This window comes from Gorilla gorilla, chromosome 6, assembly GCF_029281585.2.
Source record: "Gorilla gorilla gorilla isolate KB3781 chromosome 6, NHGRI_mGorGor1-v2.1_pri, whole genome shotgun sequence".
In the NCBI taxonomy this organism is placed as follows: domain Eukaryota; kingdom Metazoa; phylum Chordata; class Mammalia; order Primates; family Hominidae; genus Gorilla; species Gorilla gorilla.
This window is the reverse complement of record NC_073230.2, coordinates 41470302-41495061: the sequence shown is the minus strand read 5'-3', so window position 1 is coordinate 41495061 and position 24760 is coordinate 41470302. Positions and strand designations below refer to the sequence as shown.

At 40.3% G+C, this 24760-nt stretch overlaps 1 protein-coding gene across 3 annotated transcripts in view; it reads right to left on the bottom strand.

Annotated features, from left to right (window-relative positions):
• The window catches only part of BMPER (BMP binding endothelial regulator), a 249926-nt gene that overhangs the window by 88196 nt on the left and 136970 nt on the right, over positions 1 to 24760 (bottom strand). For 2 of the 3 annotated variants that reach the window (XM_055347544.2, XM_055347545.2), the window contains exons 7-11: positions 20330 to 20429; positions 14658 to 14767; positions 11334 to 11474; positions 8489 to 8593; positions 4592 to 4637 (exon numbers count right to left, since the gene is read on the bottom strand). In XM_055347544.2, the coding sequence (XP_055203519.1) occupies positions 4592 to 4637; positions 8489 to 8593; positions 11334 to 11474; positions 14658 to 14767; positions 20330 to 20429 (502 nt within the window). The remainder of the gene's footprint in view (positions 1 to 4591; positions 4638 to 8488; positions 8594 to 11333; positions 11475 to 14657; positions 14768 to 20329; positions 20430 to 24760) is intronic. The other variant, XM_063708108.1, reaches the window with a different exon arrangement.

Below are 24760 nucleotides of genomic sequence, written 5' to 3'. Positions count from 1 at the left end.
ACAGTAAAACAATATTTTGCATAAACAAAATGCTACATACAAAACAGGCAAGTGGCCTCCCTGGCACCTACCCTGTGCTCATGTGTGCCCAGCCGAGGCAAGTCCAGATTGGCTTAAGGCTAGAGTCTCACACTTCGGCAAGAAACAGCATTTGCAAGAAAGCTTTATGAAGTTTGTGTAGCCCACTTCAAATATTTTGTTTTAAATAAATCATCAAAATCAAATCTAATTCTTTTCAGTTGGAAAGGGAGAAAGAGAGGCTGTTCATGTTATGAAAAGACCACAATGCTTTTCATACTTCCCTCAGGTCTGATTTTAAGAGGATTCTTGTTCTCCTATTTTGAGAGAATCATCATTGCTCCTTCAGGCCAACCCTACAAAAACTGTCCTCCTGTGGGGAGGACAATGGCGTTGTGCCTCCTCTATTATTTCTTACCTACAAAATTGTAAATTACCATTACTGCTGACTGTTGTAAGGAGAGGCCCATAAGAACGTTCTATAGATGCACTTCAAGTTTCCTCTTCGTTACTCCTTTCAGAGATCTGAGACAGCCCCCAAACACTACCAAGATTAAGACTAACCCAGGCAATAAGGGAGAAATTCTGTGGAATTTTAGAAACAGACAATGTAATGCCACTACTGCTGGAAATAATGCAACACTTATTTAACTACCACAGGTAACCAAAATAAATTGGAGAGTATGTGAAGCTCTGTAATCAATCCATTTAATTGACGTATGCATGTATGTGTGCATGGAGGTATTCTTGCCTCCTTTCAGAGAAGGGCTGGAAATAGCTTACAGACCTAAAAAGTAAATAGCTGAAAACACGTAAGAGTGGACATATATGATGAAGTCAGGAGTAAGCTTATTACTCAAAACCTGCATGCTTTTAGAGGTGGAGTACAAATTTATTTTTAGCTTCCTAGCAACAAAAGCAAAGATAGCAACTTTTTTTAATCATTCAAGATATAATTACGCCTTCATAATTTTTTGCAGGGTTAGAGAATTAAAATACAGAAACATATTCAATTAAACTCAGAGGCTTCCAGTCTCACTTTACTCTACTACTGCATCTAATCCACAGGTGCCAAGGGTCAGTTATTGCTACTAGTATCACAGGTGCTCATGTCTGCATTCACCCATGCTGTTTCCTCTATTTGGAATGCCTGTGGCACCCAATGAGGGGTAATTGTGCTCCCCAGGGGACATTTGGCAATATCTGGAGATATTTTTGATTGTCACAACCTTGCAGGGGATGCTACTGGCATTTAGTGGTTAGAGGCCAGGGATGCTGCTAAAGATCTTGCAATGCACAGGACAGCCCCACAACAGAGAATGATCTGGCCAAATTCTCAGTAAGACTGAGGTTGAAAACTCCGCAGTAACATCATGGGGAGAGAGAGAGAGAGAGAAAGAGAGAGAGAGAGAGAGAGTGTGTGTGTGTGTGTATGTGTGTGTGTGTCCGAGAGAGAGGGAGAGAGTGTATGTGTTTTAATAAGATATAAATTAGTTGTTTTTCTGGCTTTAGAAAACACTAGACTTTTTTGTAGTTTCATCCTTGCTTTCCCTACTCTAGAAATCTGTATATTAAGAGAGCTTTCATAATTTGCAAAGGAGGAAAAAATGTGCCCAAAGGTTTGTTCTGAATCCTGAATATAATGACAAAGAAATTTCAAAGTAGGAGGTCTCGAAGCCACAGCTAAAGGACATCAGAATAAATCTACCTGAATGTGTTAAGAAAAACTGGGCATTGCTTAAAAATTGGAAGTCATCCCATCTCTTAACTCAATCTGAACAAATAAGCCTCGCCAAATAGAATGCATTTTACAGCAATGATGGAAGAACTGCTGGAGAGCAGGAGAGAGTAAACAGATGGAAAGAACACCAAAGGAAATTGAGAAATAGCCATCTGATGATATAATTGAGACTTGGACAGAGAACCACATGCCTGGGCTCTTCCAGCACTGACTGACCTGCTCCGCGCAGGTGCAGAGTCACTGTCCTCCCAGTGCCCCTCCAGCTGGGTGGCTTTCTCCCTTGCCAATTGCCTCTCTCAGTGATAGAAGGCATGAGCTCATTCACATGGTTAACACAATATGGTACTTAATATAACCAGTTTAAAGCTTGCTTCTATTTTATAATACCTTCCCTTCCATTTGTATTCTTTTCTTTTTCTTTACGATGTCACCAGTTTTCTAGATATGGAAAGTCCTGCTCATAATGAATAAACTAATAATATAATGTAGATTTCTCTCAACTATCTCAATAATCACCTATTTGATCCTTGCAAAATAAAGTCAGATAATTCAAGATTTAGACTGTTTCTTACAAGATTGGTAATTTTTTTTTTTTTTTTTGACAGAGTCTTGCTCTGTTGTCTAGGCTGGAGTGCAGTGGCATGATCTTGGTTCACTGCAACCTCTGCCTCCCAAGTTCAAGCTATTCTTCTGCCTCAGCCTCCCAAGTAGCTGGGATTTCAGGTGCACACCACCACGCCCAGCTAATTTTTGTATTTTTAGTAGAGATGCGGTTTCACCTTGTTGGTCAGGCTGGTCTCAAACTCCTGCCCTCAAGTGATCTGCCCTCCTCCGCCTCCCGATTACAGGCATGGGATTACAGGCATAAGGCACTGTGCCTGGCTGGTCATATGTTTTTATGAAGCTGGTAAGCAGTGATCCTGCCTGACAACAATGTGATTGGCAGATGTAATGAGTCTATGCTCATGCAAATTGAAAGAGTTAACTGGAAAATAAGAGGCATGCCTATGAGGTCTGTCTCTGCTTCAACTGGAAGACACTTTATGAGGAAATGCAAACATCTCCATTGACATGGATACAGAGGAAAACTTCATCAGTGTAGACTCTATTCTGCTCATCCAGAAGGGAATTAACTGGAAGGCAGCCTTTGAACCATCCATAAACAAAGTTTCCTCAGGGTTTCTGGGAGGATGATTAAATGTATTAGATTGTACACGTGTTTTTAAATCAACTGGTGTGTTAATCATAGCTAATTTGTCTTCCTGCGTTATTCTCTACTAAGTCGTACTTCATTGGCCTCCTTTGAGTTATTTTATGTACTTCATTATCTTTAAAGTAAACCTTTTTTATTAAATCTATAATTAAATTTTCATTAATTCAACCAGCATTTTTTCCAATATGTAACTGTTTAATAGCTCTCTGCTTCTAAAAATAGCAACATATATAGTAGATAAATATTATATTTAATAGTTTTATATAAATACACACACACACACATACATATAGTGACCCTGCATATCTATTGTCCAAAGGCACTAATCAATTAAAAAAATAACAGTCTAGTAATTCTAGTAATATCAACTCTATTTTAGAGAATTGGAAAGAACAAACCTGTGCCCATGTGAAAGCTGCTTTCAACTGTCTTCCAGACCACTTCTCTAAACATAACTGGCTCAGAAAACACACCGATAGACTTTATGACTTTGTTAATCCTACTTATCATACATGGGAACTAATTTGACAGTGACATTACTAATACTCCTCTTTCAATATAACACTCCAGGAAGCTATCTCAAAACCATATGAATTTCAGGAGGACTAAAATGGCAATTTGCTAATAGATCTAGGCATGTGTCTACATGTGGGAATGATATGAAGCTATTGCTATGCTCTGTCTGTATGATCAGTAGTACAGTCTCAGACAGTTTTCAGAATAGGCAATGCTTAGAAGGAACTTTCAAGAATACAGTTAAAAATAGTCAGGAATCACACAACAACATTTTGGTCAATGATGGACCACATATAGGACTGTGGTCCCATAGGAATATAATACTGCATTTTTACTATATCTTTTCTACTTAGATACACAAATACCATGTGTTACAATTGCCTGCAGTATTCAGTACAGCGACATGCTATACAAGTTTGTAGCCTAGAAGCCACAGGCTATACCATATAGGCTAGGTGTGCAGTAGGTTATACCATCTAGGTTTGTGTAAGTGCACTCTATGATATTCACACAACAACAAAATCACCTAAGGATGCATTTCTCAGAAGGCATTTCACATCCTGTTAAGTGACGCATGACTATAATAGGATGGCAAAACCATCAGCCCGATGACTTCTTGTTTTCTCTTTGCCAACAGCAAGACTGGATGCACCCAGGTGACATGGTGATGAGGTGGGGGTGGGGTGAGGGAGCAGGAAGTGCAGCTGTTTGGCTTTATAATGGGAGAAGGAAAGCCCCTCCTAGACTTTGTATAATGTTTGGTTTTACCGGATAGCATTATCTTAACCGCGATGACTACAAATGCTATTAGCAGTTAAAATGCACATTAAGTTATCTGGTCCTTTTTAAAACCTAATCAAACCATTTATCTTCTTAATTTCTCATAGCAACAAATTCTGATGGAAGTATCTATATTTGTCTCCATTGTACCTCTGTGGGAGAATTACAATTGACTTAAAGTGACTGTAGGGAGGTGAGATGATCCCATCCTATATATACCTACAAAAATAAAATGTGTGGGAAACATACACCCCTATTTTTCTTGTTGCACTATAAAATGCAAAACAAATACTAATAGCACATTTTCAAAGGAATAAACTTACTTTCAGTGCAAATAGGACAGCATCCTTTTCTGTTGAGAATTTTGCCCTAATCAGAAGAAAAACAAATACAAAGTTAATGTTAAAAAAAAAAAACAAAAACAAAAAAACAGGGTCTCCTGAGGACAAATATCTTTTTAAAATCTAATACAAGATAAACCAATGAAATCAGTCCAAGCCATATTTGAACTCAATGCCCAGATGGTGATGAAGATGGTGAAAATGAAGTTTCAAGTATCAGGTTCTAAGGCCAGGCAAAGTCATTCAGCAAGCTTTCCTGTTTTTATCCTCCAAGAAATATAATACCTAAAGGGCTCACTAGTGTGATTTTTCTCACATGGAAGGAAGATGAAGACAGTCTGGACTCAACCTTTCCATTGATATCCAAATCTAGCCCTTTAGAGACCAAGGGCACACACATAAAAATGAGAACTATCTGTCAACCTATCGATCCCTACAAGACCTTCTTTCTGTCTTTGCTTGTTGGAGAAGCTTAAACAATAAACTGTAATCCAAGCTCAGGAATCATCAGCACTATGGATATGGGCAATATCTGTGCTACAGATCAAATTCAGTCAGATTTCTTGTTTCAGAAAATGGTATGTTATCCACGTTGAATCACTGTTATGCACTCAAAGCCAAGGAAGCTGAGAATTTTGAAACACTGAGTAATGCTTCATTACCTTTCTGGAAATACACTGCAATTTCCTACATTGCACATCTTTTAAGTTTTTTTAATGCATGACATTTAAAGGAGGTGACGTATTCTCAGGACTCATATCAGAAAATCAGTTGTCTTATCTCTGACTCAGTGGTTAATCACAGAGAAAAAGGAATGTAGAAGAAGTTTAACATTTAGGGAGCACTTGCTATATAACAAACATCTTATTCGATATTTTACTTATGTGGTAACACTGAGTTAGTGATAAGGATTTAATATTTATGACCTATTAAGATTTAATGAACATTAGAGATTTTATAATCACCGTTATTAAGATGCACAAGAACCTTATGAGCTGAGTATTTCCCTTTTTATAGGTGAAGAAATTGAGGTCATGCAACACAAGAGTAGTAGAACCAAAAATCAAACCTAATTTTGTCTGACCCTAAAGGACATTTTCTTCCCACTGCAGTTTTGTCCTCTTGAGTCCTTTCTCTTGAAGATAATTTAATATTTATTATCTGCTATACACTAGACTGAGTGCTATGCATTCCTCATACTTTATCATTTAAATTTCACAATAACCCTCCACATGCAGTTGTCCTTATCCCCTGTTTACAGGGAACTAAGGAAACAGAGACCATGGAGAGGTTGCCAAGGCTCATGTCAAAGCCACATGGCTCACACACTGCTCATTCACTCACTCACTACTGGTCATTTCCATCAAGAGTAGGCTTAAGTACTCAAAAAGAAAAAATCAGATTGACTTAAAGGATTCTGGTTAATTATTGAAGATCTTTAATCAGGTCTGATTTGTTTTTGCATCAGCTAGGCCTAAATGATACATTAAAGGCTTTGACAACTTTGAGTGAGACTTAAAACTCAGCCCCAGCCAGTCATCCCATAGTGTGGGGGCATCACAACATATTTTCATTGCCTAGAGCTCTGCTGTCAATTGCAGTTTGGCACAGGGGTCTCTTTTGGTTTCTCAAGACTGAAAGCAGTTGCAGATGAAGCCAAATGAGGTCAGCTCAGGCCCAGGGAATGACGGCCCCAAGAGGATTAAGGTGCTTTATCCCAACGCAGCAGAGCCACCTTAAAGCCAAGACTCCAAACAAATGTGACTACGATTCCCTACATCCACATCTCGGTGGAAACTTCCATTTCTCGTCTTCAGAAAATGAAAGTGGCAGTGATGATATCACTAAATTAGATGGGGGAATAAATCAGGTACAAGCTGTAAAGTCAGAGCACCTGTGTAATATGCAATTAGCCGTAAGACTCTGGTCATGCTGCAGGCTCTTCCATAAGCAGGGTCTAGAAATACCACCCACCTCAGAGGGGTGATGTTAGCATTAAATGAGATTAGTGTTGTCACTATAAAATCTCAGTACGTATTAGAGATGGAGAGATGACAGTGTCCTGATGACCCAGTCCCCACTGCAGCCCTCATAGCCCTTCTCACAAATGGCACTCCTTTGCCTCTGGGGGAGTTGCAGGATGGGGGAGGAGGGGCAGGATTGACAGGGAATCCAATCATAAAACCCTTCTTCCACAAGAAACATTTACATCTGGAAAAAGAGATATGCAGTAGCCAGGAAAGACAGAGCAGGGAATACAAGCTCCTCCTCTCTCTCTCTCTTTTTTTTTTTTTTTTCAAAATTTCCCCAGGCAATGTAGGGGAGGGGAAGTAAGTTTTTAACAAGATTTCCATGGTAGATAGAGCTGAGTTATCTTCCAAAGACCTCCTGCTGGCCCCCCCAGAAGGGAAAGTGCGAACTGGAGGAGTGGTTGGAAGGAAGCCTAGAAACAGAAAGGTGGCCCCTGAGGCAGGGGCCTTGGCAGGGGCACCAACAAGCTTTGACAAGGCGTGGAGGGGGTGGGTGGGGCAGGGAAAGCCCTCTGCTTGGAGGAATGGATGCCCCTGGCCCAAATGTGGTCCACAATGATGAAAGGCTAATGAGACACCAGTGACATAAAGAACATTGACCTCCCCCCACCCTCCCCTCCCCCAGCAAGAGCACAATGAAAACTATCAATCCAGCTACAAGTGGCAGAATTCAAGTGAAGCTGGAAACTCCACGGCGGCCTGCTGAGGCTAGTTACTTGAGCCACCAGGTTGGCACAGCATCCTGTTTTTGTCTTGTAGAATAAGGAAGCCCATTATTACTAACATGTGCTGCAAGAGTTCATTAGCAGCGAGGGTTCCCGGAGGACCGGCATAATGATGTGATCCCATTTTTCCCAATGAATATTTATAAGCAGACCATGTTCAAGTCTACTTATTGTATCTTCTTTTTTTTTTCTTTTATGGGAGGCTTTCAGTTTTATGTCTGAGGCTTTTTAAAGCAAGACTAATTAGGGTTTTTTTTTTCTTTTTTTCCTCTCCTCTTTATTCAGTTGTGCAATAGCAACAGCTGTTGTTTTTTGTGCCTCATTTGGCAGTCAAGTAAAAACAGCAACTTTTGTTTATAATAATAACAGATGTGAATAAAATTAAAAGCTGTCTATAACAGAGAAGGGAGGACATGTCCTGAATATATGGATATCTTTTTTCATTCACGGGAAGGTGTTGAATAGGTTTGACATCTTCCCAAAATGTATAAAACTTTAAAAGGTTTCAAGTTGCTGAGGTGAATTCAATGAACCTCATGCTTTAGAAGATAATGGTTGCTTTATTCAGTGTGCTGGAGCTTTGAGTTTTTGAAAAGAGATATTTCCATAAGGACGCTATTTCCATTTGGGGCTACAATGGAGGCCAGGATTAGAGAGAGAAAACTTCAGCAAAGAAATCGGGGATGCCGTGAGGCAGGAGAAACCCCTTGGGGAAGTATTAATAAACAAACCACATATTACTTTGAATGGCTATAAGAGGAAAGCTCTGATTTGAGAAGGGAGAGAAAAGAGGAAAAGGCAAAAGACAGTTACGATGTTAAACAAAACCTGGCAAAAGAAAACAAAGAAAGAGATCTTGCAGGAGTTGGAGAAATTTTACAGAATGAATGGGAGATGTCAATAAGAAATCAGAATTGGGACAAGAGCAAAGCAAGAGCTATTTTCATGCAAGGAAAAAATCTGCAAGAAGAATGAGCAAACTTTGCAAGGGGCATTTGACTAGTCAGGAATGTAGAGGCTTTGGGGGAGCTGGAGTCTGTGTTCGGAAGATAGCATGCGACTGTGCCACACACAGGACATTTCTCAAGACACTAAGGTAAAGTCAATCTGTGTTCCAAACATACCTGTGGGCAGCTACTGATGGGAATGCACTGCTTACTGCGACACTCCGTCCTGCCTTTCACACAAGCACAGATGGTACAATTGATAGAGGACCACATCTCTCCATCCTACAAGAGAGGGCACACGATCCTGTCAGCAGCTGGAGGTTGACAGGAGTTGAGGCAACAGACTGTAATCTCTCCATGGAGGAAAGCATTTCTTGCCCTGAGTGAGGGATGCCATCATTAGACTAAATGACTCAGGTGTCTGTCTACATCCAACTGATTTAAGATAAAGATTAGTGAAGATTTCAGATTGTGTGCAAGCATGTGTGTGTGTGTGTGTGTTCCCCCTCCTGGATATAAAAATAATTATTGTGTGTTTAACCAAGTCATATTTATGTCTTGTTGTCATGCATTGTTTACTTAGTTCCACCCTGGGGGAAAACCAAGCACGAATTTTCATACATGATACAATGACAGAAATCTAATTTTCCCGTTTGATAAGACTAAAATATTTAAGCTGTCCCAAGCACCAATAGTTAATTGAGATGTCCAGAGGTGGTTAATTACCAGATGTGCCATGGTTCTGGCCCATACAGGACATGCATAAAAGACAGCCTAATTCAAATGACTCCCAGTGCTCAGACACTTGATGGGCAAGCCACTGAAAATGCAGAGCTCAGAGAGAAGACTCCAAGTGCCATGGATATCCTGTCCCTGCCTATCTAGTCCTCTCCTCTTAAAATGCAGGGCAGCATTTTGGGACACATTTCCTAGACTAGATCCTTGCTCAGACAAAAAGAGCTATTTGAGGAATTTCTTTCACTCATGAAAGGTATAATCTGTGAATGCCAAATACCACAAAAAGCCCTTGTACCTCTGGAGGACAGGCAGGGATGTGCATCCTTGCTTGTGGGTAAAAAGATCACAGACAACAGAGTTGGGCTGAAAACAAAACAAGGATTCCTTCCTGAGCTTGCAGATCCAAGCAGCAGATTTTTGTTAAAAACAGAAACAGTTGAGATATTTGATGACTCCCCCGCCTCTTTCCCTTCCTGACTTTTTGAAGCTATTTTAAGGACTGTCTACCCTCTAGTGCCTTTCAAGAGAGAAAGACCTAACTGAATCTGCCTTAAAGGACACTTGACTGTTCCAAGTTCTCTGAGTACACATTTCTAGGAATCCAAGTCTCCGTGAATTATTTTAAGCCTCAGTCATTTAAAGGAACCGTTTTTACAAGGTGACTTACAAGTGTATTGCGGTGGCTCACGCCTGTAATCCCAGCACTTTGGGAGGCCAAGGAGGGTGGATGACAAGGTCGGGAGTTCGAGATCAGCCTGACCAACATGGCAATATCCCATCTCTACTAAAAATACAAAAATTAGCCAGGCATGGTGGCATGCACCTGTAATCCTAGCTACTCAGGAGTCTGAGGCAGGAGAATCACTTGAACCCGGGAGGTGGAGGTTGCAGTGATCCAAGATCACACCACTGCACTCCAGCCTGGGCGACAGAGCGAGACTCCATCTAAAAAAAAAAAAAAAAAAAAAAAAGTGCATTGCACACAGCACCATGGTGAGAGTGAGAGTGAGGCTATTTCATCTGGGTGTTCTGGAGACAGAGGAGGAGGTGACTTTATATCAAGAGGACATATGAGCATCTCTGAAAGTCTGGTGTAAACACAACACACATGCCTCCCCCTTCACTGGGCATGACACCTTATGTGTTTTTTTGTCCTCAATTGTTTTCTCTTTTTTAATTTATTTTATTTTATTTTTAGTTCTGGGGTACATGTGCAGGATGTGCATGTTTGTTACATAGGTAAACGTGTGCCATAGTGGTTTACTCCACCTATCAACCCATCACCTAGTTATTAAGCCCAGCATGCATTAGCCATCCTTTCTAATACTCTCCCTCCCTCCACCCTACCCCCCAACAGGCCCTAGTGTGTGTTGTTCCACTCCCATGTCCACGTGATCCCATCATTTGGCTCCCACTTATAAGTGAGACCATGCGACACTTCATGTCTTCTTACTATTCCATCAGAACCAAGACCTCTCCCTCCAACTACTTCAGTGTGATAGGAGGTATGGCTCAGTGCAGCATGCCTGCAGAGCTACCACAACTGACTTGTTTATGTGGGTCTTGATTCTCATGGGTATCACGAGGTGACAGCTTCGGTAGAGAGTGATTTGACTCCTTCCACCCCTAGGGAAAATGGACTAGATAGGAGGTACTTTGGACAAAGCCAACCATCTTGCATTTTGAAGTTTAAATGGCCATTGCACTGTTTCCCACTTGGGGTCCTCAGAGAATAATGTAAAATACACCTGAGATTGGTAACAGATGGCCAAAAGACAACCTTTTCCATTCAGCTGGGCAGAGCTCTCTCACCTGGCCCAACTACATACACTATTAACATCCTTATCTGAATATCTTCCAAATGAGAAAATTTTTCTTTGCAAACGTAGCTTTGTGAAAAACTTCTAAAAGCATCAAGCTGTATAGATCCATCAGGATCTTGACAAGGATCATCACCTTGACGAATGTCATTGAGCACCTCCAACGAGATGAGGTACTCCTAGGTATTCAGGCAGGTTTTACAGGCTTAACATATTTCAGCAAAAATATAGTCAAGAAAAACATCTTTCAGACGGTTGATTCTCTGCCCCTATCTGCACTTGATTCTAACTATAAATGTATATATAATACTGTAATATAAATACATTCTATTAATATATGCACACATATACATTTGTATATGTATATAGAAATTATGGGATAACCCAATCTGCCTAGTGTCTGGAGCTTTTTAATTGTCAGTGTAGTAATACAGGAGTTCCCATGTGCTTGTCTCATGACATACCCGGAAAATCTTGTTGCCAAATTTGCATACTTTGATGTCTTCTGGGGGCACTCGTAGGAGGCACTCTTCACAACAGCCCTCCTGGCCTTGGTCACAGCCACCAGGGTGGGAGCACTTCCTCTTGCAAACCACAGTAGAGTCCTGGGGGCCCAAAGGCAAAATAGAAATTAAAAATGATTTTTGCCTCTACCAAACATCCTACCTGGCCTTCCTTTCATAACTCATAACTATCTGTGTCAAAGTCTGTAAGGTACCATATTTTAATTTATTGCAATAAATCTTTCATTCACTTCAAAATGTGATTTGTTGATTAAGTATCTAGACCAGAATATCAGGGCACTGTGGAAACTATGGCATGCAACCCCTACCGCCCAAGGATTTATGATTTCACGTTCCAGAGACTGATAAGCCCACTCCACCAGCATGTGGCAAGACCGCCCAGCTCCCCACGAACCACCAGTTTCCTTCTTCCTGCCCGCTACCTCTTTGCAACCTGCACTAACAGTGCTCTCTTGGGTCTCCTCCATGGCTTTATGCCACCTTTTGGAACTTAACGTAAAGGCATGATATCTTTGGTCAGAGGGTAAAAGTTAAGAGCAAAGGCACCACCTCAGGACAAGATTCCTCAAGTGTGTTCTGTGCTCACCAAGGGACTGAACCAACAGTTTCAAAACTGGACCTGGGTTCCAGAGCTCTAATGTAGTGGAGTGACTTTGACCAGGCCACTTATCCACTGAAGGTGAAGAGTTTATATCATCTGCAAGTTAAAGAAGTATGATTTGACTTCAAAAAAAAGTGCTTTTCTGCCTATTGTTTCTCAGGTTTACTGTGCCTCTTAAATGTAAAATACCTGGCACATAGAAATTATTATAAACCAACTTCAATTGAAAAAAAAAATCCTTTGTCAAACTGCATATCCTGATTTCTTGTTTAAAAACAAGGGCACTCCCTAGCTCTCAAACAATGCATATTTCACCGTAGATCTCCCTGCTTTCATTGTGTATGTGCGTGTATGTGTGTGTGGAGAGAGAGAGCGTGCTTTATGTACATATCATTAGACTGTGGTGCCTAGCACTATGTTAAGCAATGAGAATACAAATACAGAGATGGATAAATGTACTTCTGTCCTCAAGGGGTTCTTCGCAATGTAAGAAGGGATATAAATGTGTAATCAAGCAAATTGCAATTATAATGTGTTAAACAGAACTAGCAAAGGTGTAAAGATAGCAAAGACAAGGGAAAGTTACCTATCCAGGTAAGTCAGGAAAGCCTCTCAGGTTGAATGACACCTGAGATAGGCTGTTGTGGATGAAGAAGCATCTGCTAATCAAATTTAAAGATGGTAATAACATTGCTGGTAGATAAATTGTCCAATTTGAAGGCACAGAGATCTGAAACCATCCTGCATGCAGAAAACTACAGTTGACACTTGAGCAACATGGATTTGAACTGCATGGGTCCACTTACACTCAGAAATTTTTTCAATAGAAGTTACATCAAGTGTGCCTGCCTTTCCTGCCTCCCCTTCCACTTCCTCTGCCTCTTCTACCCCTGAGACAAGACCAACCCCTCCTCCTCTTCAGCTTACTCAATGTAAAGAAGATGAAGAGCTTTATGATAATCAACTTCCACTTATTAAATAGTGAATATATTTTCTCTTCCTTATGATTTTTTAAATAACATTTTCTTTTCTCGAGCTTACTTCATTATAAGAATACAGTATGTAATACATAGAACACACAAAATACGTGTTAATTGACTGTTTATATGATTGGTAAGGCTTTCAGTCAACAGTAGGCTATTAGTTAAGTCTATAGGGAGTCAAAAATTAGACATGGATTTTCAACAGTACAGGGAATCAATGCCCCGACACCCACACTGTCGAAGAGCCAACTGTATTAAATCATATTCAACAGGTTCCTGCACCTGCCATGGAAATCATAAGAAACACTGGATGGGGATGCTAGAAAGGGAAGCTCAAAGCAGACAGAAAATAATACTGATTACTCAAAATGATTGCAGCTTGATTTTTCAAGCATTTAATATTCCCAAGATGACTGTGAATTCATACTCTAGTAAAACACCCTTTTGGAGGAAGAGTATTAATTATACTTCCTGCTATGCACGGAGACGTATTCCTAATCATCTCTCAAGGAACCCATGAACCCAAAGCAAGTATAACTAACTCCCATTCATGGGATGCCAGGCTTTCCTGTGAGCAAGAGAATTGGGAGTGTGATATGTTTCATCAAAGGCTCAGTATCCCCAAGAGGAAGCTATCTCCTGCGAAATTCTTAGTGGAGAGGAAAAGTCCTGAGGATGAAGGCCAAGGCAAGAAGCGGGTGCTATACATTTAGCATAGGATAACACAAACCATGGGAGGAGGAAAAAGCTTCGGTAAGGTATTCTCAGGCTTAGGAATTACTCCATGTTTGGTGTTCAGGGGAACGGACAGTTAAGCCCTTAACCAACCACCCCCTGAAGTGGTGCATGCTACTGAACAAAGCATATAATCAAGAACTACTGAGCTCTAATCCCAGCTATTGACTCATAGCTGACATTGAGTAGAGCTCCCCTCTTTCCCTCTACAGACCTTTAACTATTAAAAACAAACAACAACCATCACCACCAAAGTGTATTCTAAACTTGTCAGACAGATGTGATTCATTAACTCATTAATGAATAATCCTAAAGTCCTCCCTGATAAATATATTTCTTCTTGGTTTCCAAAATAAATTACTGCATAAGTACAGTCTATGAATGTGTGATGTGTGTCCCTTTAAAATTCTGAAGCTGTGGAATTCTTTCTTTAGCAGTAATTAGACTTCTGGTTGCCTTTTGAGAAAAATGAGCAAAGCTTCAAATAAGACATGATACAATAAACAGCACATAAATACTCTCTTCCTAAACTGCCAGGTTTATCTTTGTGATGAACTGTAAATCCATGCCTTTCTCTTCTCTTGAATGTGATTAAAAGCAATTTTTATTGCCAGGTGTGTTAGAGAATTCATCTTGGATAATTAGAGCCAGAGGGCACAGCCATATGTATTTGTCTGATTTTAGAAAATCCTCAGCACAGGCCCTTGGAGCCTGATTCTCACTACAAGGAGCTAACTTCTTGGTCCTTAGAAGATGATTGAGCTATAGTGTGGGTCCTATGTCTAAGTCCTTGGTGACCATGAGTATGATTTTCCTTGTAAAATGGCATCGTTAATGCTTCCTCCCAATAAATAACACACCATTGGCTTTGGCTATGGCTGTGATGTTAACACTGAAACCCAAACCCTATCATTGCTGGACCACAGCCTCTCAGAGCTGCCTTACCCTGCAAGTGCAAGCTGTGCAGTTATCGTACAGAAATGAGGATCCATTGTCATAAACATCACTTCGAAAGAGGCAGCTCCCAAAAGGGAGGTCAAACACTTTCCTCTGACCTAGAGAGAAACAGAAGCACAGTGTAAGTAAGACAGAATCGGGGATGTCCCGTTTTGTCATCAGCGATTCCATCATAGGTCCATTATACATTCTTATAAGACCAGGTAAGTCTGGAGCACAAAAATAGAGTCTTGGGTCAGACATGCCTAAAGGATCCCCAGGAGTCATTAGTTTGGATAAAGTTTGTTAAAAAAGAGTTTGATTCCACAATGAAGCTTGTAAGTTCAACAAATCTATAATGTGTTCATCACAGTGAACCAAAATCACTAAGACATGAGCTCCCCTCATGGAGCTCACAGTCTAGTGAAAGGGCAAACTCATCAAAGGCTGTTTCAATACAACAGTAAGGTAAGTTCTGGAAAAAAGACGGATCTAGAAACTGTGGGAATTGGGAGGTCAGAGAAGAATTCTTGGAAGATATAATGCCTGAGGAGCTTCTTAAAGAATGAGTAAAATTATCTAAAAATTGGGTATGGGCAGTGGGGGAGGTGGGTGGAGGTAGGAGGAATCAGCATATCTCAAGAAGGTCTCGAATGAGCAAAAGGAGCTAATGAAATATTGTTTGCTATGGTTTGAACATTTGTGTCTCCACAAAATTCATATGGTAAATTCTAATCACCAATGTAATGGTATTAGGAGGTGGGGCTTTTGAAAGGTGATTAAGTCAGGAGAGCAAAGCTCTCCTGACTTAGATTAGTGCCCTTATAAAAGAGGCTCCAGAGAGAACCCTCACCACGACGTGACAACAAAGTAAGAAGACACCAACTATGAGCCAAACAGCAAATCTGCTAGCACCTTGTTCTTGGACTTCCCAGCCTCCAAGATGAGAAATAAATTTCTGTTGTTTACAAGCTACAGAGTTTATAGTATTTTATTAGAGTAGACTAAACAGACTAAGATAGCATTTCAGTTATGAAATTACATAAAGGAATAAAGGGTGAAGCTAACTCAAAGGGCACACAGAGGTACATGTCGAGTGTCCAGCCTTTCATAGGCATAGTATCTCTGTAGAACTGGCTTGGTTTTCCCTAATGTGAGAACCAGATTGGTGAACAAAAGGACCAAAACAGCAATCCCAAATAAAGAATACAATCTAATTTCCTCCTTTCTTTTAATAATTGAGTTTCTACTCTTTGAAGCACATTAAAACATCTCTGCAATGTTACTTTAATTAAAGACTAAGTTAATTCATGTTCACTGATCAAATTTCTATTCGTACCACTCTTTCTTCTTGTAAAAGATTAATAGCAATTTCTGTTTATCAGTAGGCCCAATGAAATGCTCAAAATACCTAAACATACTAAACGCTGTTCTCAGAATTAGAGTTGTTGGAATAACTGTTAGTAGGAGCCAAGAAAAACATGCTATCTTCCTATCATAGCCAACCTCAAGGCCAGGATACAATATAGATGCAGAACTAAATCATTAGTTTGGTTCTCACCACCAAGAGCAAACTTGTTGGCCCTCAAAAGGTGGAAGTGAGTTATAATTTGGATCTTACATATGGACTCCCTCGTGACCACTGAGTATGATTTCTCCAGGCCTCACTGACTTCACTCATAAAATGGCATCATCAATACCACATTGCCTTGTCACTACCTCTAACTATGGTGTTAATATTAAAGCATACAACCAAAAACTCTTTCATGGCTAGGCATGATTTAGCATGATGATTGTTAATTCCCCAGCTAACACAGGTATTATGTGCACACCCAGGTCTTAAGTCTCTTGAACTTCCTAAGAACTGACATACTAAATTAAAGGATTATCTGCAAAATAAAAAAATTCATTCTTTCCCTAAATATTCCTCTAAGAAACCCAAATAGGTTTACCCTGAAGCATCAGAAAGCTGTGCACAGCCTGGATCACATAGATTTTGCCCATCCCATTATAATCACTTCTGTCTTATTGCACCTTAGTTTTAGGACATTATAATAAGAAATATGAATGAGCAGTTATTTTTTGTATTTACTATAAAAATGATGGTGAAGTCATTTTTCACTGCTTTAAATATTATCATCCTCTTAATCAGTCCATCAGAGATATATTTCTGTCCTTTAATAATCTAAAATATCTCTGCTTCAGTTGAGTGATTTTTTTTTAATTGTGATAATCTGGTTTGCCTTTTTACTATCCTTTATCTACATGTGCTTCATGTATTTTGTAAGTGGTCTTAAATCCTTGTTGGCAAAAGGCAGAAGATACATGAATAGATAGATACAGAGCTCTATGTAGAAGCTTCATCCTCCACCAATCAAAATGCACCTTCTTCATGACTGAGCTCCACATTGTTTCTGCAGAGGCCCTTCTACCCCTTAGAGTTAATGACCCCTTTCTGCATTCCCATAGCCTGTTGCCTATACTACCATTATAGCAGGCAATATTGTTCCACAAGTGGAGGAATGGCTGGATGGGTCTATTGATCAATTGATTTATTGACTGATTGACAAACAGACTCTTCAATGTGCTTATCCCTCTGAAAAAATGTGACCAATCGCTTAAATTCTTCCTCACTAAAATGAAAATTTTACCTAAAATTGTAAATATAAAGCTCTTGGAGCAGTGCCTGATGTTCATTACACATCCTCAATAAATGGCAGATGGTATGTATTATGATTACTAGAGGTGATATAATTCAAACATGAACCTGGGCTGTGTCAATTAGAGTGCACTGGGCGCTGCTCTGTGTACACTGACCTGTGCTGAGACTCTCCATTGAGAATGAGGAAAACAAGGAAAGGAATGTTGTAATGCAAAAGGCAGAGGTATATCATGTGAATGAACCCTGCCCAAGGGAAAATTTAAGAGCAAAACAGCACCCAATCATCTAAAGTCTAATTAGACTAAGATTTCAGCATCTAGAAAGCATCCTAGTGTTTGTTTGCTTTTTTGTCTCTGTTTCTTGCTGTGTGGGAATGTTTGTTTTTACCCTCAAAGAGCATAAAATCTTAACCTTAATCCCAAAGTCATCATGGTCCAACATAAGATAAAACATTCGAGGGAGTGGTTCAGAGACTATGTGTACAGCCTGACTTAAGACATTTCCATGTCATTCCATGGGGGTCTAGCCCAACCAAAAAAGAGATTTTCAAGTTTCTCAAAACTTATTGTTCCTTTTGTAGTATGCCTTATAACCATAAATGAACAGAAAAACCTGCATTCAATACAATAGCTGTTGCTCATATGGGAAGCTTCTGAGTTGACTCAGCATATCCACAGTACCAGCTTCAAAGCATTAATCAAGCTTACTTATCTTTGGAGCCAGACCCAAATGCCACCTCCCTTGCAATGGCTTTCCTGCTTAAGTGGCCACTGCTTCCACCATGGCCCACAGCATGATGATGTGTGCCACACTGAACTGGCTAACCCTATTCCAGGGACACTGACACATACTGGCAACTCAAACAGAACACACAGAAGTGAAAATGTCTTTAATCAGGCATGTCTAAGCAATTCTCCTTTGTTGTTCTGTTTCACATTTACTTTAAACATGTGTGTGTGTGTACGTGTGTGTAGCAGGTGTATGTGTGTTTGTGTGTGTGTAGCAGGAAGGCAAGCATTGTTAGATGAAGTTAGCAGAAGAAGCCATCAAAGAGGAGAAAGCTCCTAGTTTAAAAAAATACCTTCATTTGTCAACTTGGTCATAAAAAAATAGACTTCATGGTATGGCTGTGCTAATTTGGGAATGAGAAAAATAAATCAACAGGTTGTTTCAGAGTTGAAGACAGTAAACTCTGAAAGAAAGGAGAGAGGATTCAAGGAAAAGGCGTGGGCATTAACTGACAGGAGGCTGGAGCTCAAATAGAAGGGACAATGAGTAAAATTCTCGCAAAGGCAAAACAACTAAGACCTTTTAAGAACGAGAGCGCTTAATATCCCATTTTATGTTGTTCAATATGCTTCTGTGTAAAATAATCACTCTTATTGCCTGCAAACCCTCAGTGAAATCTGCTCTCCATCACAGGATGTAAACAGACTTAAGGGGAGATGCCTCTAAAAGGACAAAATGATAGAAAGAGAAAGAAAGAAAGAAAGCAAGAAAGCAGGAAAGCGAGGAAGAAAAGAAGGAAGGAAGGAAGGAAGGAGGGAAGGAAGGAAGGAAGGAAGGAAGGGAGGGAGGGAGGGAGAGGAAGGAAGGGAGGGAGGGAGGGAGGGAGGAAGGAAGGAAGGAAGGAAGGAAAGAAAATCAAGAGAAATAGCAGGAGCAGAAACACCAAGCCAGAGGCGATTAGGGAAAATATTAGCCCCTCAAGGATCCCTGGAGATTCTAAGGAGGTTGCTGGAGCTTCTATTGTATTTGCATGGTGGCTCAAGCCACCATACTTATTTGAAACTTAATAGTCTGACCTCAACTAGCTCAAGGGCCCAGGAATCATTAAGAAGGTATCATAGGCTGGGTGTGGTGGCTCACGCCTATAACCCCAGCACTTTGGGAGGCCGAGGTGGGTGGATCACAAGGTCAGGAGATCGAGACCATCCAGGCCAACATGATGAAACACTGTCTCTACTAAAAATACAAGAATTAGCTGGGTGTGGTGGCACGTGCCTGTAGTCCCAGCTACTTGGGAGGCTGAAGCACAAGAATCACTTGAACCCAGGAGGTAGAGGTTGCAGTGAGCCAAGATCACACCACTGTACCCAGCCTGGCAACAGAGCAAGACTCCGTCTCAAAAAAATAAAAAAATAAAAAAACAAAAAAGAAGAAGAAGAAGAAGGTAGCATATAAGCAAAAGCCAAAGAACCTTATGCTCTAGAAAATACCCATCATGAGTTGTCCCCTTTCAGCTGGCAACATGCATGCAGCCTTCTTGTGACACCAGGGAAGGTGAGCTGCAGCAGGTTAGAGCTGGGCTCAGGAATCACACAGATTTGTGGTCGGATATCAAATCCACAACCCACTCGCTGGGCTGCCATCAAGGAATCTACTTCCTTTTCAGTATAATAAAATTAATAATAGCACCTTCATTACACATAGGAATTACATACTTAGTACCTACATTTCACAGCTTCTTAAGAAGATAAAATGAGAAAAAATATATATAAAGTGGCTAGCATGGTGCCTAATACCTATTAAATGTTCAATAAGAAAGAGAACATACTCTCTTTCTATTGGCTATTATTCACTATTTCCTTCCAAAACTCTCATTTTCTTGCATGTGTTTCTTCCTGCATGGTTTTGACTCTGAAAGTAACACTAGTCTATATTCCTCTATGGGTTTACTTCAAATACCTTTAAAATATGTTCCTGTTAATAGGCATATGCCCTATTAAAGACAGTTTCTTGGATACTTTCTCACCACAAAGGAGAATTATCCCAGGTCATCTGGTGTACCCAGTTACAGATGCAAGTGAGGACAAGAGAGAAGCCTCCCTGGAGGCCTCCGTTAAGAAGCAAACCCTGTACACACCTTCCACTTCTGTAATTAGAAGAGGGAGTTGTCTCTAACAAGCCACGAAATAGGACAACTTGAGAATCTCAAAACAACAACGTGGATAAACACTCCCAGCAGAAACTTTGAGAAGAAATTACATTGTTCTTTGACCTGAAAATAGTAACTCACCCAAACATTTGGGGCAGCACTGTCCTGGGGGTATGTGACTAAGGTGCTGGGGACAGGAGAGAATGGGACAGACTTCTCTCACACATTGTGTCCTGCCTCCCTAAGAAAAGAGAGAAAAAAAAGCATATTTAGAAAAGTAAGTGCATGTAGATTGTACAACCAAGATATCTAGAACAAACCTAAGGCCCTTCCATAGTATTAGGTCCCTAGACTGACTGCTCAGGCCCATGTGATTTTCCCCAAGCGTCCTTTGATCTTCCCTGTAGGCCATACAAATTGCAGCTGCAAAAAGACTGCCTTTGAGGAGGTGATTTCAGCATCACCTCCTCTCATCCATCACCACTTTTCTTTATCTTTTTCCATCTCAAAACCACCTTTACAGTAGGTATAGGATGACCAAAACTCTCTCTGTTTGCTTGGGATTGGAAACTTTGAGTACTAAAACCAGGAAAGTTTCATGCAAACCAGGATGAGTGGACCATCCTAACAGGTCACTGCCTTCTCTTTCTATCCTGCCAAGCAAGCAAAGGAACGCTTTGGCATTTTGAGACTTTTCCTCCTATCTTCCAGACACCCATTTTTCTATAGGTTCTGTAGACATCTTCCTCCAGGAAGGCTTCGGTATCTGCCACAGCTGGAAGGTGCTGCTAAAATGGCTCAAGGAGGTTCCAGGTAGATGAAGTGGCCAACCTGCTGAAAATGGATACACTGAAAGCCCATATTCAAAAGAACTATTTCACTGAATTCACCACGCTATCCAAATCTGTTTTCACTAATTAATTATAAGATTATAAAGAGTGATATGAGACGAACTGGCAGAGTCTCAGAAACCTATTTGGAGAAGTTATGGAGTCTCTGAATATTTTCCCTGCCCCCTCATTCTCATTCTTGACCCTTTCTGTTCTCCAGCACTCCATACCTCCAACATCCACTGCCCTTCTGGTTTAACCTCAGCATCCCCTCTTCCCTGCCTAAGGACATAGTCTGACGACTTCCCCTCCTATCCCTCACCAGAGGTACCTGCTTCCCCAGCCCCAGTTAAGTTGCAACTTCATATTCAGAAAGCTGGGGTAGAAATAAAAAGGTTTTCCAGTTGATTTACGTCCAACAAACGGGCAAAGCTGATGTGAAAACTATCCCATGCAATAGAAATTGCTATGAAAATTTATAAATAATTGAGGTTTTCTTTTCTTTTCTTTTTTAAGAAAATCAGTGAATTTGGTAAATAGATCACTCAGCAAGTGGAATTTCAATGAATTAGCTTCTCTGGGATTTGAGCTAGAAACCAAACTAGTACCCGCAGGTTCCTTGTCTTGAGTGCATAATTTATATCTCAAGAGGCCTCAGGAAATGAGAAACTCACAGCTCAAAGAGCTGTGGACCCCACAAGGGAAAGATTCCATCTGATGCATTTCCTCACACCTTCCCCACTCCTTTCTGGCCATAGCAGAGTTAGCCTCAGCCACCAGGGGCCTGTCCGTTCCCATCCCAGCACACTGCGGCCGTCTGTTGTTTCTGTTTTCCCTTCCTGTTCTCGCCATTTTTATTATAACAGTTTATTTTTTGGTGGGGATGGATGAAAAGGGGAGGGCATGTTATATGTCTTTTAAAATATTTGCTTTTTTTTTTCACCTCTTTAATGTTGGATTCTTCCCCCAAACCAATAGAGAACATGCAAAAATACCAGAAAAAGCTCTTCTGTTGTTTTTACATTATTTCCAAATCAACAAGAATCACTAAAAATCTCCCGAGAATCCCAGGCTGCTCTGAGATTCCTCACTCAACTCTGCATAATATTAAAGTTAGAGGCCTTTCATCAGACTTCAGGGGCATGTAACCTGAATTGTGGCCAGGCCCTGGGGTCAGCCCCAGCTTAGACATGAAGCACAAGAGGGAGGACCCAAGATGCTGCCCTTAGCTTTTAATTGCAAAGAAATTCAACTGCAAGCAACTTTCTAAAATCCTGAAGCCTCGGGCCACACAAGGTTGCCTATGTACTGGCCTCTTGTAGGTGCACAGAGAACACATTCTTTTCATTCATATTCTCTGTTCTTGTTGGATCAGCATCTATTTTTCAAGCATATTTTAAAATTGAAATTTAAAAAATATTGCACAATTGCAAAAGAGTAACTCATCCAGTGCTTTGGAAAGCTGGCAAAAGATTATGTGTACTGAAGTAATTTTCCTTACAATAAGGTCAAAGAGCAAATTTTGCATACATAATACAACTGCAGTTTGTGCTTCCCAAGAGTCCGTTAAAGTAACTTGAACTCCAATCTGGGTTTGCTGGTTTAGTCAAGTTTTATTTTGTTTGGTTTGCAGTATTGTGGCAAAGCCCAAGTCCAGAGGCTGCATTCCAATTAATGCCTCCAAAGAAAGTCCAGGCCCTTCCTAGGAACACAGTTGCAGCTCACAACCTGCTTCTAAGACTTCAACTCAGCAGGGACTCTGATTAAACTATAATCTGTGGCTATGCTATAGGCTAAGAGAGTAAAATCACAGAAGTAAACATTTCTGTTTCTAAAACTGAACAAATTCCTACTGTAAATGTACTATCAGATGATCGCAGTAGCTTTCTGATTGGCTTCTCTGCCTCAACTCTCTTTCACTAATCCATCCTGGAAGGTTCAATATGACCAGGCCTTCTTTCCAGCATCTATCCATCATTCCATTATTTTATCAAACGTTTGTTTAAGGCCTATCATATCCTGGGGATACAGCAGTGAATATAAGACAAAAATCATCCCCTTTAAGGAGTGTATATGACCCATGAGCATGCCCCACCCCTGCTAAGGTTGAGGATGACCTACCACTTCGTCCAGGATAAAGTTCAACCCACTCGAGCTAAAAGCCAATATAATAGAGACCATGTGTTCACCAAAATCGGTTGCCTTTTTCTCTTGACAGTGCTATGCTACACTTCCCAGACTCTCTTGCAGTGAGATGTGCCCATATGACTGAATGCTAGCCAATGGGAAATGGATGGAAATAATACAAAACACTTATAGGTCTACATGAATTCTCCATGCTCTCACTCTTTCTCTCTACTAGACAGATGGCCAGCTAAATGCAGAAGGCATCATGAACTTTACAAACAATCAAAAGAGTCTGGTTCCCTGGGTTACCACATGGAAGTCTACCTGCCAGATCCCGGCAATGAACTGTGAAACAAGCAAGAAATACATTTTGTTACATTATTCAGATGCATCGGCTCTTTATTATCTCATTAGCCTACTTTGTCAAAACATTCCATAATCTCTTCTCCAATCTTCTTTTCTCCCAACTCCAGCATAAAGAGAGGTTTCTTTATGGTCCCCAAACATAAATTATGGTTTCCATCTTCGTTAAATATACCTCTTTCCAATTTCTCACAACCCCACCCCCATCATTAACCCCTATCAAAATCCTGCTTCATTCAAGGTCAATTTCAAGCCTCTTCTCACCTGTGAAGTCTTCTGGAGGCTTCAGTTCCTAGTAACCTCCTCCATCTTTCTATGTCTCTGTTCCCATCTATACCCCTGTATTTGGGGCACACAAATACATAATTTTTGGCACATACATAAAGGCTCAATCCTGTAAGGAGACATTGACTTTACTTCCAAGCTAAACTGTCTTGGGGGTAGGGGCCAGTCCTCTGTGCCTTCTATCCTTCAGAAGAGCAATGAAACAAAACCTCAATAAAAAATTAGTGAATGAAAGGCAGAGCTACCACATAGAATGAGCTCTAGAATCTGAATGAGTATTTCAGACCACTTTAACTACAGGATGCTGATGACAACTAAGTCCAGGCATAGTTCTGGGCTGTCTCATCCACTTACCGTTGTGTTTTATTGGGTTTTACACATTCTAGCCTTGTGTTTTGCATATCTTAGGTACTGTTTGTTGGTGTTAATACATCAAAAAGGAACATTCAATTTCAGCATGTAAAGCTGGTAGGATGCCTATAAGCACAGTTGAAAACTATGTCTCATGTATTTGTTAAATGTTTGAAAATTCCTAAGTGGTTAAAATACATAAGGACAAATGACTGTATTCTTATCTGGTCAGCAAGAAAAGAAATGCTAGGAACTTTCATTGTACTTGTGTGTCATAATTTTCATCATCTGCCTTTCCTTAGAAAGGTAAGTTTGTTCTTTAGAGAGATGGTCATTTGTTCAAATTGCATATCCAAGTGCTTCTCTCAAAAATTAGCTATTTTTTAAAAAGAAAGATCTGAAACCTATGCCAAGTCTATTTTCTATTTCCGCTCCTTTATTTTTGTTTTAGATGATTCCATTAAGAACACAATTGCTTTATGTAAAAGTTTACCTAGAGCAGCAGGTTTGTGGCATAATAAAAACCTATCTTCCTGAATATAGTGATGGGTTCAAGACGATAAAACAACAGCCATGTGCATACACGATGCTTCTCCAACAGCTGAGTGCCCAGTGA